Below are 17,283 nucleotides of genomic sequence, written 5' to 3'. Positions count from 1 at the left end.
ATAGAGGATGTATCCAAGGCCCCTGAGCTGTGTGATGCCAGGGAGTGAATGCGTAGTTTGCAAATCGGGACTTGGTGCACAAAACAACCTGGTAGTGAACCTCGGCCATGACCCAGGAAAAATGCAATGTGAGCACTTACTATAGATGCCACTGTGTTGAGGGACAAGCTAGATCTATGGGCTGATTCTGCACAAAAAGGAGCAACAGAGAAAGAAATGAGAAGTACTCCCTCTCCAGACTAACCCCAAGGCACTAAGCAGTGGCAATATTCACCCTGAACCATAAATCAGCCAACCTGATTTTAGTTTAGCATGCTGTGTGAATGCACCCTATGTAAATGGTGCAGCATATGTTCATACTACAAATGGCTATATCGCAAACATCTAGTTTAACCACAAGGTCTCTGGCAGAGATCCAGGAAGGAGCAGGGCCAATAAACAGGAAATGTCTGGTCTGACTTGACTAATATTTCTCTCTCTTGCATTTGTAAAATGCAAAAATGTATGTGAACGTGACTGTGTTCAACGGATTCAGTTACTTTCAAGCAGAGGTGGTATTCTACCGGTTTGGACTGGATAGCCTGAACCAATAGCGGAAATTGCAGGTGGCTCCCCCCCCCCCCCGGCTCTATGGCATCCCATTTAGGTCAATTTTTTTTGCCAAAAGCGGATATGCTCTTGAAGGATCTGCGGAGGTGGCATGTGCACTAACATTTGTGAATTGGTAGGGAAGGTAAGTGTATACCACTCCTGCTTTCAAGGTTGGAAACCCAATGAAACCCAATTTCCACAGCCATGATTTTGTTTACACTAGAGCAGGGGTGTCCAAACTTGGGAACTTTAAGACTTGTGGACTTCAACTCCCAGAATTCCCCAGCCTGGGGAATTCTGGGAGTTGAAGTCCACAAGTCTTAAAGTTCCCAAGTTTGGACACCCCTGCACTAGAGTACTCTCTTGGCCTGTATTTTGGATTTTACAGATTCTACAGTGGACATGGACACAGTAACAAAAATAGGGATAGCTAGTTCAGAAAAAACTGTGAAAACATGACTGAGGCAAAACATGGCAAGATCTGTTTTCTCTTGTTCCAGAATTCAGCACAGAACAATGGCTCTAAATTCCAGAAAAATAAATTCTAGTAAAACATTAGGAAAACGTTCCTAACACTAAATGTAGTTTGATAGAAGTATCAGTGATAAAGAGATTTTTTTTAATTAAAAAAATGTTTTTATTTTTAATTTTCAAAACAAACACAACACATCCTTCTTTACATACTGTAGAAAGTGTATCAGTTGGTTACAAAAAGGCTTTCGTGCATCTCTTCCACAGTCAAAAAACATAATTCATATTAACTCAAGTATTTTAACTCAGATATTTATACATGTTACCATCAGCATACCTCCATTTTCATTTGACTATAATTGTTTAAACATCCTTCATCATAAAATATACCAAGATTTAATACATAACCACATACTGGCATTTCATTTACTATTTCTAAAATCCTCCAATAACACTGAATCCTTATGTCCTATTCTAGCTAAACATCCATAACATTTAATAACAAAGTTTTCTAATCCTCCTTTCCAAATCACTGTTTACAATTTACATCCAGTTTCCTTATGTTGTACCCATACCTGTATATATGTTGTTATCATTATCTCTCCTTTATTTAACTATATCCTGCATCATAACATTTTCCCCCTAATAATCAAGACTTAACTGTGTCTAACTTAGTTCTTTTTTATTAACCTTTATATAGAATCCAAAAGCATTTCTAATTTTCCTTTCATGGGTACCATTCAATATTCATATCCAATTATTACTTATCATAACCCTACACATTGTATACATTATTATCATTATCAATTATTTTTTAACTATATCTATTGTCACTAAATTTCATTAAGTTTAACTAGTTTTAAGTTATACTCTTCCATCTATCAACCTGTATCTTTCCAGTAGCAAAACATTCTCATATCTTCTGCCATTTGTGGTGTCAGTCCTCTAATCATCTCCTTAATCAACTTTGTATGGACTCCTCTTAGCAACTTCTTGCTATAAAATCTCTCATGTAATTTCGATGCCCTTCTTCTGTTTCCTTAATCAGCTTATCTTTGATTGTCGGTAGTGTTATCAATGATATTGCTAATAAAATTTCTCTCTTTAAATCCATAAATTCTTTTGTTTTTTCTTCTTCTGTATCTTGCCATCTGGGGTAGATTTCCCCTCCATTTAATTCCTCTTTCAGTATTCCAGTCTTTCCATTTTCAGAGACAAACCAATCACCATAAATATCAGCAATTTTAATTTCTTTATATTCATTTTCCTCTTCGATTTTTAGGATTTTAACCATCACTTTTTCCACTTGATAAACATCTCCAATTTCTTCATCATATTTTGCTGTTAGATGCTCCAAGTCTTCCAACTTCTTCTCTATCCTCTCATATGTGTTTGATAATTTCAGTATTTCTGAGAATATCTTTTGCAGACTTAAAATTTCTTTCTGCTGATGAAATTGTGCCATTATCTCCAGCTAACAAACACTGCTGCTCTAGCTTGGAAGGTTTTAACAAGATTAAGCATAGATTCACAATAAAATTTTATTTTCACCTTCTCTTTGAAGATATGCTTCAAAGGGACATCTGTATGCTTTTCTTCTTATCACTCTCTATAAACAAGCAGTAAAACCTTGGAGTGCCAAGCCAGGATAATCAGTTTCCAATACACATACCTCCAGCCTCCGAGTTGCAGTGTTATTGTTGCAAATTTCTTTGTTTCTTTTTGTATCTTTTTTGTATTTCAAGTTAAAAAAAATCCGATTCTTGAATGAATTAGAAGAACACCCACAGTAATGAAAGAGGAGAATTTTAGTCCATAGTTTACAAAGAATAATAAAAGAAAAAAAATAGAAGAAGAAAACTTAATCCATTCGTTTTAAAAGGCTTGCATAAATTCCATCCATGAAGATAGCATTTAAAAAGTAAGATAACCCACTGTCCAAAACCATTCCAGATTTAATTCTGCCGCTTATTTCTTCTGTTCACCAATTTAAATTAATTTTAAGTTTTTTATAGACAGTCTCTTTTAAAATGGTAAAAATTCCTCACTAGCTGGAAATACTTTCTCTTCCCGTATCCTTTCGTTTTGGAGCCACTCCGACTTCATCAGCCTAATGGCTGGATTTTTTGTCGCCGACTTGAAGAACTTCTCTTGAATCGATCAGGGACTTCGCGATGTCCCTGAGATCAGCAAGACATATTCTTTCTGTTCACTGTCTCTGCAGGATGGTTTAGGTCCGTTTGGACCACCCAGCGGAAAAAGTATTGATGGCGATCTCAGAGCATTGAGATTGCATGTCATCTCGTCGCAACATTGGCTCCTCCTCCTGTGATAAAGAGATTTTTGGATCCTCTTTCCTGGATATAAAGGTTCCTCTCGCACATATGTGCTAGCCGTTCCTGACTCTAGGGGGCAGTGCTCATCTCTGTTTCAAAGCAGAAGAAACGGAGATGAAGACGTCTCCATGATCATGTGGCCAGCATGACTAAATGCTGAAGGCACCCAGAACACTGTTAGCTTCCCACCAAAGGTGGTTTCTATTTTTCTACTTGCATTTTACATGCTTTTGAACTGCTAGGTTGGCAGAAGCTGGGACAAGTAACAGGAGCTCACTCCGTTACACAACGCTAGGGATTCGAACAGCCGAACTGCTGACCTTTCTGACAAGCTCACCATCTTAGCCACTGAGACACAGTGTCCCACAATGCATTTAATATAGTGGATGTATTTAAGAAGAGGCTACTAGCCATCTTTCAACAAGACTTTAATTTGGGTCCCACACTGAGCCAGGGGATGGATTACATAATTCAGACAGTCCTGTGGCTCCTTGTATGTTATTCCAGCTCAGGCAATGAAACTAATTTGGTAAAGTGTAGCTCAGTTAAGCATTTTCATTGACTCACAATTATAGAATCATAAAATAAGGGCTGCAGATAATATAGTCCAAAAGTTTCCAGCCTTGGTAACTTCCTGAGGAATGGCACTCAGTACCCAGAATTTCCTAGCCAGCCTAGCTATTGCTGAGAATTCTGAGAGTTGGTCAACATTTCTAGAATTTTCCATGGTCAGGGAACACTGATCCAGTCCAAGCCCTTATATGCAGGAATCGGTATCAACAGATGGCTGCCCAGCCTTTCAGATACCCCCATCAAAGGTTATCATCCCCTCCCAAGACAATCTAATTCATTCGTGAACAGAACTTACCAGCAGGATATTTTTCTTGATGTCCACTTGAAATGTACTACTTTATAGCTTAGACTCATTGTCCTCGTTCTTGTCCTGTCTTATGTCATCTCTAAGAATTTTGACAGAATATTTGTCTGGTTTCTACAGTAACAATCCTTCCGATACTTGAAGGCAGCACTCATGTCTTTCTCCAATTTATACCCAAGTGAAACATTTCCTGTGTCTCCTACTATATTTCATAAGTTTTTTCCTCTTATAGCCTTCTTTTTATCTGGCTTGCTCCAGTTTGTCACTGTTCGTCCTAAAACATAGCATTATGGGGGCGGGTGCAGCACGCAACAACAAAAAGGTTAGCCCTCCCTGGTTTAACCAATACAAAATAAAAAGAAACAACAAGTTTTTCCTCCCAGCTCTGTTCATGTTGTATAACTAGGAACACAGCCTATACAAATTGTTGATTCCTGTCTCTCTTAGTATACCGGCTAAACATGCAGCTAGTGCCAAATTGTCACTAACTGCAAACTATGTCATAGACCAGAGAGATGAATTATCGCTTTCTGTCCTCAAATATCATGTTTTCTTCTGTAGGAAAAGAGAATATTGCCAAGAAGGATTCCACGATGACATTATCATCCTTGGTTAAATGCAATAGACTTCCCCTTCTTTATTAGTTTAAAATTTGAGGTATACAAGTCAAATGTTTTAAGTGGAGTGCTCTGCAAATTCATTGTCATCCATTTAATTAAAAACAACCACAAGCTTAGGAGCAATTTTGGCTTTAAAATCTCCACTGAGCCTTGATGATGATTTTTCTGGAAGCCATGATTTCTCTCATCCTAATCTACCTCACAGGACTGTTATGAGGTAAAATGATGGGAAGAGAAGAATAGAACCATGTATACCACCTTGATTTCCTTAGAGAAAGGGTGGGAATGAAATGTATCTCATTTATTTTAAAAAAAAGAACTACTAATTTTATGAGTTTGCTCAAAATATTGTAAGCTAATAGCTGGTGCCTGGTGGGTTTGTTTGCAGAGTTGATACCTAAATACTAAAGCACAGGAGCAACTAGTTTAGGGATAGTTGAGGATCTGTGAGTTGGATCCAGTCTAATTTTACAATATGATTTTGATATTATATCAGAATTTCATTATATTTCAAACCGGGAGGATTTATGGTCTGATTTATGGTAATTTCAGGAAACAACTGCCTTAACTTCACAGAATCCGTTTGATGTTTTTAGTCTTTTAAGTGTTTACAGCATTGCAATCATTGAAAAGAGAAGCAAGAGGCAGGAAATTTAAATCGATTGAGGATCCATTCATAACCTTTGAGAACGTAAGAAATCTGACAGCATTTCATCTCTCTTTTGTGAATGTTGAGGCACTTATCTCTAACTGCCATCATGCTGTGGCCAGCTTTAAATAAAAGTAAGAATGATAGAAATCCTCCTGAACATCAAAATAAGGGTGGGTTGTTGTTGGTTTTTTTGCAATATAATCCAGACGTAGAGATCATGCTTTTGAGTAGAAGTGGGATTTTGAATTTCTGCTCTCCGTCAATGTGATCATGATATTCACGTGTTTGTTTTGCTACTCTGGTCCTGCAACATCAGTTAATGTCTGAAGGATATCTGGCAGTGATGAGGTCCTACCGGTTTGGACTGGTTCGGCTGAACCAGTAGTGGTTTGGCGGCCTGGGTCGCTGGAACCGGCAGTGACTCAGGCCTGCCAAGCCCTTGAACTGGTTCTCCGGGTGGCACCATAGGCACCGCCATTTTGTTTTTCACTTCTGTGTATGGGCAGAACAATTTTTTTTGCACTGTGCATTAAGCGCAAGCGCCTGTGGGGGGCACAGTGAGTGAGTGAACCGGCAGTAGTGACTACCCCTGATCTATGGCAACTATCATGCTATATAGATAGAGATTTCTTTATCCGTGTCAGGTCATTATTGCCTATACTGAACACTCTTGTCAAACACAGAGAAATGCATGCATAAAATAAGGGCGTGGGAAGGTTTTCCACAAGTTTTCTACTTCACCGTTTTCTTTATACTAAGGGAATAATAATGGCTTATTGTCAATATTTCATCAAGTTGATTAAACATTTGTGCCATTTATATGTATGCTAATCTTTGTAATAACAGGTTGTCCTAGACTTATAACGGTTCATTTAGTGACTACTCGAAGTTACAACAGAACTGGAAAAAGTGACTTATAACCACTTTCACACTTGTTGCAGCATCTCCAAGATCAAATGATCAAAATCCAGATACTGGGCAATTGGTTCATATTTATGACAGTTGCTGTGTCCCGAGGTCATGTAATCCCCCTTTACAACCATAAGACCAGCAAAGTCAAGGGGGAAGCAAGATTCATTTAGCAACTGTGTTACTAACTTAACAACTGCAGTGATTCACTGAACAACTATGGCAAGAAAGGTCGTAAAATGGGGCAAAAGTTACAAAAACTGTCTCATTAACAACAGAAATTTCAGGCTCAATTGTGGTCATAAGTTGAGGAGTTCCTGTATTTCTGTAATTGTCACAGAGGGTGTCATGGAAATAAGTTGAAATGCTTAATATGTTTGTTTTTTGTGCTTATTCCTCACCAACCTTCCTCATTCTACTGGTTCTTCAGATGTATGGCCTCTGGGAGATGAAATCCACATATAAAGAAAATCTTGCATTATTATTATCCTTCATACTGTGACATTTGCATAAGTAAATTTCAACCATAGGAATTGAGTTCAGTCGAAGATGAAAAAGACATAGCTGAACTGGAGTTTAGAACCTGTTTTTTCCACCTTCATGATTCTGGCCAAGGTTTTTCACTTTTAATCACCTCTTTTATCTCCACTAAAGACGTAAAGTACCAAGCTGTCAAATGTAAGGGCAACGGCTCTATCCCATTATCAAAACATGTAAACAACAATATATTTTTCTCCTTTTATAGAGCTCTTAAGAGCAAGTTGATAAACATGAAGGCAGCTTTCTCTGTAAATGTCTTTCCATAGATTTAATCAGCATTCTTTCAGATTCAATATTTTGAGCCTCGTTGAGCCTTTCCTTATTTCTGAATTTAAGTGCTCCCATCCATCCTTGAGTTGGCAGCAAACTATACTAATGTAGTTGTCCCCTCTGCCCGCTCTGTTCCCAGCCACTGGCAATTATCTGACTTCTCTCTAGAATACAGGTAGTCGTCGACTTACAACAATTCATTTAGTGACCATTCGAAATTACAATGGCTATGAAAAAAGTGACTTATGACAGTTTTTCACACTTATGACCATTGCAGCATCCCCCCCATGATCACATGATCAAACTTCAGGCGCTTGGAAACTGACTCATATGTATGACAGTTGCAGTGTCCCAGGGTCATGTGATCAGCCTTTGCGAACTTCTGACAAGCAAAGTCAATGGGGAAGCCAGATTCACTTAACAACCATAGTACTAACTTATCAACTGCAGTGATTCACTTAACAACTGTGGCAAGAAAGGTAATGAAATGGGACAAAATGTACTTAGCAGCTGTCTCACTTAGTAACAGAAATTCTGGGCTCAATTTTGGTGGAGGACTACCTGTATCACCATTATTTTCAATTCTTTCCTGACCTATTGCATTTAAACATAGTACTAACTTCAGTGATTCATTGAACAACTGTACCAAGAAAGGTCATAAAATGAGGCAAAAGTCACTTAACAACTGCTTCTCTAAGCAATAGAAATTTTGGACTCAATTTTGGTCACAAGTCGAGGACTACCTTTATAGGCAGTGGTGGGTTGCCAATTGTTTTTACTACTGGTTTCTGTGTGCGCCTACAATGCTTCTGCACATGTGTCCAGGCGGGTGGGTGGAGCCTCCGTCCCCGCTACTACTGGTTCACCCGATCCGGGAGCAGCCCACCTATGTTTACATGGTTATAAAACTTAACACAATATTATGCAAAATTGACAACTTTAAAATGTTGTGGACTTCAACTCCCAGAATTCCCCAGTCAACAAAAAACACTGACCTAACAGATTTAGTAATATTCATCTTGGGCAACGCTGGAATAAGTGGGAAGCAATTTTGCATCACATCAGCTAAGATGTCTTATTTCTGAGATGGAGATGAGATGAATTCAGCATAATGGCAACATAACAGAAGTTGTTACCAAGGCAATCTTGTGCGAGGTTTAGATGCAAACGGGAAAGAAAGTTTTTTTTAAACATGTAATGGTCATCCTTGCTATGAGGATTGCTCAAGATAAAGTTGCAATTCGAATTCTGCATCTTGTAGAGAAGTAGGGAATATGGAAAAAAGTGGCTAATGATGAAAAGATACTATATTTCAATGAGAATTGGAAGTGTCTTTCCCATCCAAGGGTGGGATTCAGCTGGTTTGGACAGGTTCGAATCAACCGGATGCTAATTTTGCATCTGGTTTGCTGAACAGGTAGTTGGAAGGACTGGCTGGCCCTGCCCACCCTTCCACTCCCCTCCGAGGAGTCTCCATGCGGCCTGTTCATTATGCCAGGTAAGTGCAGAGCCTGCAAGGAGGCTCTAGGAGAGTGAAAAACAGGCCTCCGAGAAGTTCGGGAAATCCAGAAACAGTCTTGTTTCCAGTCTCCAGAGGGCCTCAAGAGCCCAGGGGCGGCTGTTTTTGCCCTCCTGGAGCCTCGAGAAAAGCCTCCAGAACCCAGAGAGGATGAAAAACGTGCCTCCTGGAAGCTCTGGACGTCAGGAAACGGGCCTGTTTCCAGCCTCCAGAGGGCCTCCGGAGTCCAGGTGAGGCTGTTTTCACCCTCCCGGAGGCTCGAGGAAAGCCTCTGGAGCATGGGGAGGGCAAAAATGCCCCCCTGCTGTGGTACAGATGGCTGAGTAGGCCACGCAACCAGGAAGAGAACCGGTTGCTGAAATTTTTCAATCCCACCTCTGGCCCTATCTCTAAGTATCCCTATACTCTGGATTAATTCCAGAGTATAAGCATTTTCCTTGCAAGCTAATAGTGTTGTGAAGGACTTCCTAATTTCCCAAGCAGTACTACATGGGTTTTATGCCCCCTGGATGAGATAGCACTGAAGCACTTATACACGTACTTGGAAATATATACACCAACTTTTCCCCATGGAACACACACAGATTTGCTTTGTAAGTATAGTATTATTGCAATTTATAACATCTTTCATGGATGCACAATTTATAAATATAATAGGAATGAAGAGATGAACCCTACCTAAATATCTGTGGAGATTCTTAGTCACATCATTGATTATCCCAAAGGTGCTTTTTCAAGAGGCAAGTTGACTTTCTTGTTTTTTGTTGAAAATGTTTTATTTCTCATCCAAGAAGCTTTTTCAGCTCTGACTGGATGGTGGGGAATGGAAGGATTTATATTATTTGCAGATATGGTTATTAGCATTCTTTTAGACAATAGTTAAGGCCACTTGGAGGTTTATCTGTGTTTGGAGGTTTATCACATTTGCACTACTCAGGAGACCCTGAGGACACAGACAAACCTCCAAGTGGCCTCAATGACTCTCTAGAAGGATGCAAATGACCAGCTGTCTAAAAGGAATATAAATCCTTCCATTTCCCACCATCCAGTCAGAGCTGAATAAGCTTCTTGGGTGAGAAGTGAAAACAAGAAAGCCCAGCTCCCTTGTGGGAAAGCACCTTTGGGACCTGTCTAAATAGAAGGTTTGAGAAGCGATCCTTCCACCATTCTTGTATTTTCTGCATTATCCCTCTAACTTCTCAGCTAACTCTGCTTCTGTTTCATTCTCTTCCATACAGCAAAAGTTCTATTTCTATGTCTCACGCCTCTCTGCCAAGTGTTAAACTTTGAAGGGACCTTAAGTAAAATGCAGGATTTGGTTAGAGTGATCAAATTTCAAAGCAATGACCCAAGAACACCAGGTGGCTGTGCATGGCAATTCTTTCAATTTCTCACATGCTCTGAGACCATTCATGGGTTTTTGTGGGAAGTTGTAGGAATCAGTAAACATAGCATATATATAAACATATACCCAAGGATTATTTCAGTCATAGAAATCGGACCCATGTATACTAGTTTGACAGGGAAAAAATGGAAGACTACAGGTAATCCTTGATCTACAACCACAACTGAGTCCAAAATTTCTGTTGTTGTTAGCTATTAAGTGAATTTTGCCTCATTTTCCAACTTTTCTGGCCAAAGTGATTAAGTGAATCACTGCAATTGTTAACAGTCACACGGTTGTTAAGTGAATCTGGCTTCCCCATTGATTTTGTTTGTCGGAATGTTGCAAAGGTGATCAAGTGACCCCAGGACACTGAAACTATCATAAATATGAATCAGATGCCAAGCATCTGAATTTTGATCACGTGACCAAAGGTATGCTGCAATGTCATAAGTATGAAGAACAGATATGTCATTTTTTTCAGAACCGTTGTAATTTTGAACAGTCACTAAATAAATTGTTGTAAGTCGAGGAATATCTGAATTCTGGAGATAAGTCCGTGGTTGGAAAGAGAGGGGGCAGAGGGGGCAACTACACCAGTGTAGTTTGCTGCCAACTCAAGAATTGATGGAGAGTTCTTGGACTCAGAAATAAGGAAAGTCTCAAAGAGATTCAACTTTGAATGGTCACTAAATGAACAGCTGTAAGTCGAGGACTACCTATAATTGGCAATTCCAGTTCATCCACAGCCTTCTTCTGCTCTATCCTTTCTCTGCCAATGCATGCAGCTCCTCATCTCTGAAGGCTACCAAGCATGTGCTAGTAAACAGGCACATTTGAAGGAAGTGCTATGGCAGAGATTGCAATGAATTGACTTCACAAAGCTTTGGTACATTGCATTACGGTAGAACTCTAGTGCCTTTTTGTTTCCATAGGTCTGGTGAAGCTGGGCGTACACTGCATCACAGGGCAGAAAGTTGCCATTAAGATAGTGAACCGGGAAAAGCTTTCTGAGTCTGTACTGATGAAGGTAAGCAAGTCGTATTTCTAGGTGTTACAGCAGCGGGTTGAGGGGTGGGTGAGGGAGATTGGAGAGGATGGAGAAGACCAAAAGAGCGAGGCACTGAATCCACAGAGAAATAAATGGCATGCTATGCTTTCTATGCATCTCATCGCTGCCTCTCACCTTCCTTCCCGTGAGAAGGTCGAAGTCTGATAAAAGTGGAACCCTTAGCAGAGATATTTAATTGATTCATTGTCTGTATTAGAGCCCTGAAGGAAGTTTCCAGTCAATTTCTAGCCACTGGGAAATTTGCAAAATTAATGCAATCTCTCACCAGGTTGTCAAGTGTAAGAGAGGCAGCACAGAGTGATGTTACTGAGGTGGCTTCTTCACTAAGAGCAACTTCATAGCAACCCCTAGCTGTCATTGAAGTTATATTCATCCTATCCTCATTATTGCAATCCCATCAATTTGGCCCAGCAATGGAGGGATGTGTATAGAAAGCGTTCTAAGTAACTGATGGGATTTGGGAGTTAATGATGATATAAGCATCCTGCAGAAGCCATGGCTTTTAGGTGTTTGCACCCTACATTATGACTCAAGCGCACACTAATGTCATTTGTGCAAAAACTCATGACACTTATGTCCTTTTGGAATCCTCAGGGCTTTCGGGGAGATGGGGCGGTCTATAAATCAAATAAACTTAAACTTTGTTAAGTTCATCAAGTTGTTAGTGGAGAAGGAGCAGTGGGGATTTTGCTGCCTAACAAAGGATGTGCAAAACATAGGCAGATTCTTTAAAATGTATATGATCTCTATGTGAGAATGGCACAACCCAGAACAGAATCAAGGTTAGATAACACTCCCATTGGGGGGCTCTAATATCCTTATCCTGGCCTATTTGTCCAGACCATCTCAGTCTGTATCACCAGAGCAAATCTTTTTCCTTGCCTTTGATTTGTTTTGCAAAGTGGAGTAATTTCATGGGATTGGTTCAGCTGAAGTATTTTTCTGTCTGGTAGTACAGATTTCCCCTTCCTGAAGTCTGTGCTAATGTGGGAAAAAAAACCACCATTGAAAAGACCCTCCAAATACCAGATAGCTTTAGCGGTAACATAAAGCAAATGGTAATTTGGTATTATTATTATTATTATTATTATTATTATTATTATTATTATTATTATTATTATTATTATTATTATTATTATTATTATTATTATTATTAGTTTTAATTGGGGCAGCTGCATCCCTTTTTAAGTCTTTTGGAGGAAAAGAGTACCTGAAACTGTCACGTGTAGCAGAGGAGAAGCGTACTAAATCATTGCATGCTCTTAGTTAGTGTTTGGTAAGACCCGATCAAATAGCCAGCACAGGAAAGCAAAACAAACCACAGAAATATATTTATATATATAAGGGGTTTATATCAAATTGAGTGCCTTGTGTCTGCCAGTTAATATTCTGGCAAGTACTTTAAGGACAAGCTGACTAGCTGATAAAACACAAGTGGGTGACAGATAAAGATCTTGCCTGTAGGCTCTGAGCAGACTAGATGCTCACTTTCTGTAGCATAGTGATAGACTCAAAGGAATGAATCTTTATTTTCACCTGTAGAGCATTTGCGTCAGAGGTGGGTTGCTGCCGGTTTGGCCCGGTTCGGCAGGACCAGTAGTGGAATTCAGGCTTGGGTCGCCGAACCGGCAACAACCACGCCCTGGAACTGCTTCCCTTGCTACCGCTTGGCCGCTGCCATTTTGGATTTTAGTGACTGCACATGCGCAGTTCACCGTAAATTGTTCTGTGCAAGCGCGCAGAACAATTTGCAGTGAACTGCGCATGCGTACGTGGGTTGCACGCAGGTTGCGAATCAGCAGTAACACTGGCAGCAACCCACCCCTGATTTGCATGTCCTTCCAGCTTCATCTTAGTCATAAGTCACTTTTTTCAACTCAGAGATGGTTGGTTTTAAAAAAAATGGAATAGAATAGAATTCTTTATTGGCCAAGTGTGATTGGACACACAAGGAATTTGTCTTTGGTGCATATGCTCTCAGTGTACATAAAAAGACAAGATACATTTGTCAAGAATCATAAAGTATAATACTTAATGATAGTCATAGGGTACAAATAAGGAATCAGGAAACAATCAATATCAATATAAATTGTAAGGATTTAAGCAGCAAAGTTACAGTCCTGCAGTTGTAAGTGGGAGGAGATGGGTGATAGGAACAATGAGAAGACTAATAGTAATAGTAAATGCATCCTTAATGAATAGTTTGACAGTGGTAAGGGAATTATTTATTTAGCAGTGATGGTGTTTGGGAAAAAAACTGTCCTTGTGTCTAGTTGTTCTGGTGTGCAGTGTTCTATAGGGTCGTTTTGAGGGTAGGAGTTGTAACAATTTATGTCCAGGATGCGCGGGGTCTGTAAATATTTTCACAGCCCTCTTTTTGACTCCTGCAGTGTACAGGTCCTTAATGGAAGGCAGGTTGGTAGTAATTGGGTTTTGTTTTGTTTTTTGCAGTTCTAATTATCCTTTGAAGTCTGTGTCCGTCTTGTTGGGTTGCAGAACCAAACCAAATATGAAATATAAATAAATAAAAGAAAACATTTGTAGCTTGGGTTTTTGATTTTGGCAGTGGTTTGCTCTCCAACCTTGTTTCCATTTAGTTTCTGAACGTTTCGTTACCAGACTAGGTAACATCAGCAGCCGGATTGTCTTGTCCTATTCCTCATCGCTACTGCTGACGTTACCTAGTCTGGTAACAAAACGTTCAGAAACTAAATGGAAACAAGGTTGGAGAGCAAACCACTGCCAAAAATAAATAAATAAAAATTCCAGGTGACCTTAGTGACTCCTTAATATAGGAGTCCCTAAATATTCCTCTTTGTACAATTCAGTCTTCAACCAGTTTTTACAATTATAAAAAAAGTACAGTAAAAAAAGAGAAGTAGTTTAGCACAACAATTTGTTATTGGGAAAGGGAAAAAATTAATAAGGCAACAAAGCAACATACAGTAGCTAATTAAAAGTTTTGTGAAGTGAACAACCTGGTGAAGATATCAGGCCCCATGATAGGTGAGTATGGGGTTAGCATCCTTGAAAATAATAAACATAAAATATTTCTGCGTGGTCCTCATATTTTGAAATGATTGGGTGCAATTCCCTTCCCTTCCCCTTCCCCCTTCCCCTTTTCCAATGTGGCATGGTGCTCTATTCTGGAGCCCGTGGATAAATCTCAATATCTCATACATTTGAATAAGATTAAATACGCTAAGACTACATGACCCAACACCCAGTTTCTTTGTTAGAATAACTGTTTATGAGACATTCATGATTCCCTGTGTCATAGCTATTCACTATTCATACAGAAAATGTTAGTCGTCTGCCCTTGATTACACTAGAATTTCCCCCTCCCGGTGATGGGGTTTAGATTGACTTCCAGATGAATTTCTAATCCTAAATGATGCAATCAAGACCACTACCTGATCCAGCACGCTACAATATCCCTGCTTGATTAAAAGACCCCTCAAGGGAATAGGCAATTTGCATGCATAAATTGCTTCCTTTTCTTTCCTGTTTGTTTATTTATCAAGTTTATACACCATTCCCACAAAAGTGACTCTGAGGCGTGTACAACAGAAGTGGTATTCAGCCGGTTCTCTCTGATTCAGGTGAACTGGTAGTGACGGCTGCGGAAGGCTCCGCCTACTCACCCTGATGTAATGTGTGAGCGCTGCGCATGCCCAGAAGCACAGATGAGGTGCATGCAAGCTAAGCGAGCTCACTCACATTTGCGGACTGTTAGGGAAGGTAAATGAATCCCACCTCTGGTGTACAACAAATCTAAAAAAGTTTATTAAGAAATATCATACTATCATTATTGCAATAATTACTAAAAACATCAAAAAAGCTCAAAATTATTTTTTTATTTATAAAATTTATATAGCTACTCATCTTATCCAATATGACTCCGGGTGGCACGCAAAAATAAAAAAAATGAACATATAAAAACATTGAATTTGTTTATCTATCTATCTATCTATCTATCTATCTATCTATCTATCATCTATCTATCTATCTATCTATCTATCTATCTATCTATCTATCTATCTATCTTATCTATCTATCTTATCTATCTATCTATCATCTATCTATCTATCTATCTATCTATCTATCTATCTATCTATCTATCTATCATCTATCTATCTATCTATCTATCTATCTATCTATCTATCTATCTATCTATCTATCTATCTATCTTCTATCACAGGATTGTCAAATTCAAGGCCTGGGGGCCAGATCCAGTCCATGGGGTTCTTAGATCTGGGTCGCCCTGTCAGCAAAGGACCAGCCCACGGTGCTTCTGCCAGCGAAAACAAGCTCTCAAGCTCTGTTTTCAGATGCCAGATGCAACCCTTTGCCAGTGAAAGCGGAACTCGGGAGGGCTGCCGTCATGAGCCACGCCCACCCGTGTCGCCCATTCTTCGCCCAGATCAAACAAAAAGCCTAATGTGGCCCTCAGTGAAATCAAGTTTGACACTCCTGATCTATTACATCCTGGACATCAACTTCTCCCCTCAGAAAGACACTATGGGGCATTGCATGCCAATACAACTAGACACAAAGAGTCTGCACCCCACTCCCACTCCCAGGCCATCACTCTGCTAAACATCTAATCCCTACTGCACTGTTTTACGCCTAAGAATATTTTACCATGTAATCTCTAACACATTACTATTATCCTTCTCATCTTTCCTATTACCTACTTCTACTGGCATCTTATGACTATCACTTTGTTGGTTGTATCTTATGATTTATGATTGTATCTTATAATTTATCATTTTGTTGCTTATATGTTTATTGAGCGCTTATGCACCGGAGACAAATTCCTTGTGCATACAGTCACACTTGGCCAATAAAGAATCTTCTCTTCTCTATGAAAAGAAGGAGTACTGTGTTCCAATATCTCAGGGGCTGCCGCAAAGGAGAGGGGGGTCAACCTATTCTCCAAAGCACCTGAAGGCAGGACAAGAGGCAAAGGATGGAAACTAATCAAGAAGAGAAGCAACCAGTGGCAGATTAAGACTCACTGGTGCCCTAAGCACTGACAAATCTTGGTGCCCCCCCCTCCTTTGTACATACTGTACAAATCTTCATTGTTTTTTCTTTCTTTCTCAACTTTGTGGTGCCCCCTTGGACCTGGTGCCCTAAGCACATGCTTAGTCTGCTTAATGGCTAATACACCAATGGAAGCAGCCTAGAACTGAGAAGAAATTTCTCAGTTGTTGACGGTTAGAACAATTAATCAGTGAAATGGCTTGCCTCCAGAAGTTGTGAGTGCTCCAACACTGGAAGTTTTTAAGAAGAGATTGGACAATCATTTGTCTGAAATGGTCCAAGGTTGTTTTTTTACCTGAGCATGTAGTTGGATTAGAAGACCTCCAAGTTCCCTTCCAACTATTCTATTCTATTCTATTCTATTCTATTCTATTCTATTCTATTCTATTCTATTCTATTCAATCCTTTTCTATTCAATCCTATTCTATTCAATCCTATTCTATTCAATCCTATTCTATTCAATCCTATTCTATTCAATCCTATTCTATTCTATTCTATTCAATCCTATTCAATCCTATTCAATCCTATCCAATCCTATCCTATCCTACCCCTACCCCTACCCCTTTCCCTATTCCTATTCCTATTCCTATTTATTTCTATTTCTTTCATCAAACTTCTATATAGCCTATCAGGCACAAGTAACTAGGAACGGGACTTGAGTTCAAAGCACTAACAGTTTATTACATGCTATCTATATACAAGAATCTGATCTATTAATAAGTGTTAACATACCGTATTTTTCGCCCTATAAGACGCTCCGGAATATAAGACGCACCCAATTTTAAAGGAGGAAAATCTAGAAAAAAAGATTCTGAACCAAATACTGTAGTAAAATATTTTATATCAACTGTATAAAGTTAACAGCAGTTTAAGAACAATTTTATGTCCCCCATTTTTAGATGACCCAGGCAATGTTCCTTCTAATTTTTTTTCAGTGTGAGCAGAAAAGTATAGTATTTGAGCGGCACATTTTTATGCCTGAGCAGCACCTGA

General features: G+C 39.3%; 1 protein-coding gene across 3 annotated transcripts in view; it reads left to right on the top strand.

Annotated features, from left to right (window-relative positions):
* BRSK1 (BR serine/threonine kinase 1) overlaps positions 1 to 17,283 on the top strand; it is a 71,750-nt gene that overhangs the window by 12,645 nt on the left and 41,822 nt on the right. For all 3 annotated transcript variants that reach the window (XM_081932067.1, XM_081932066.1, XM_081932068.1), the window contains exon 2: positions 11,105 to 11,199. In XM_081932067.1, coding sequence (XP_081788193.1) covers positions 11,105 to 11,199 — 95 coding nt within the window. The remainder of the gene's footprint in view (positions 1 to 11,104; positions 11,200 to 17,283) is intronic.

Source organism: Natrix helvetica, assembly GCF_964273705.1.
Source record: "Natrix helvetica genome assembly, chromosome: Z".
NCBI lineage: Eukaryota > Metazoa > Chordata > Lepidosauria > Squamata > Natricidae > Natrix > Natrix helvetica.
The sequence above is the reverse complement of the archived record's forward strand: the minus strand, read 5'-3'. Positions and strand labels throughout refer to the sequence as shown.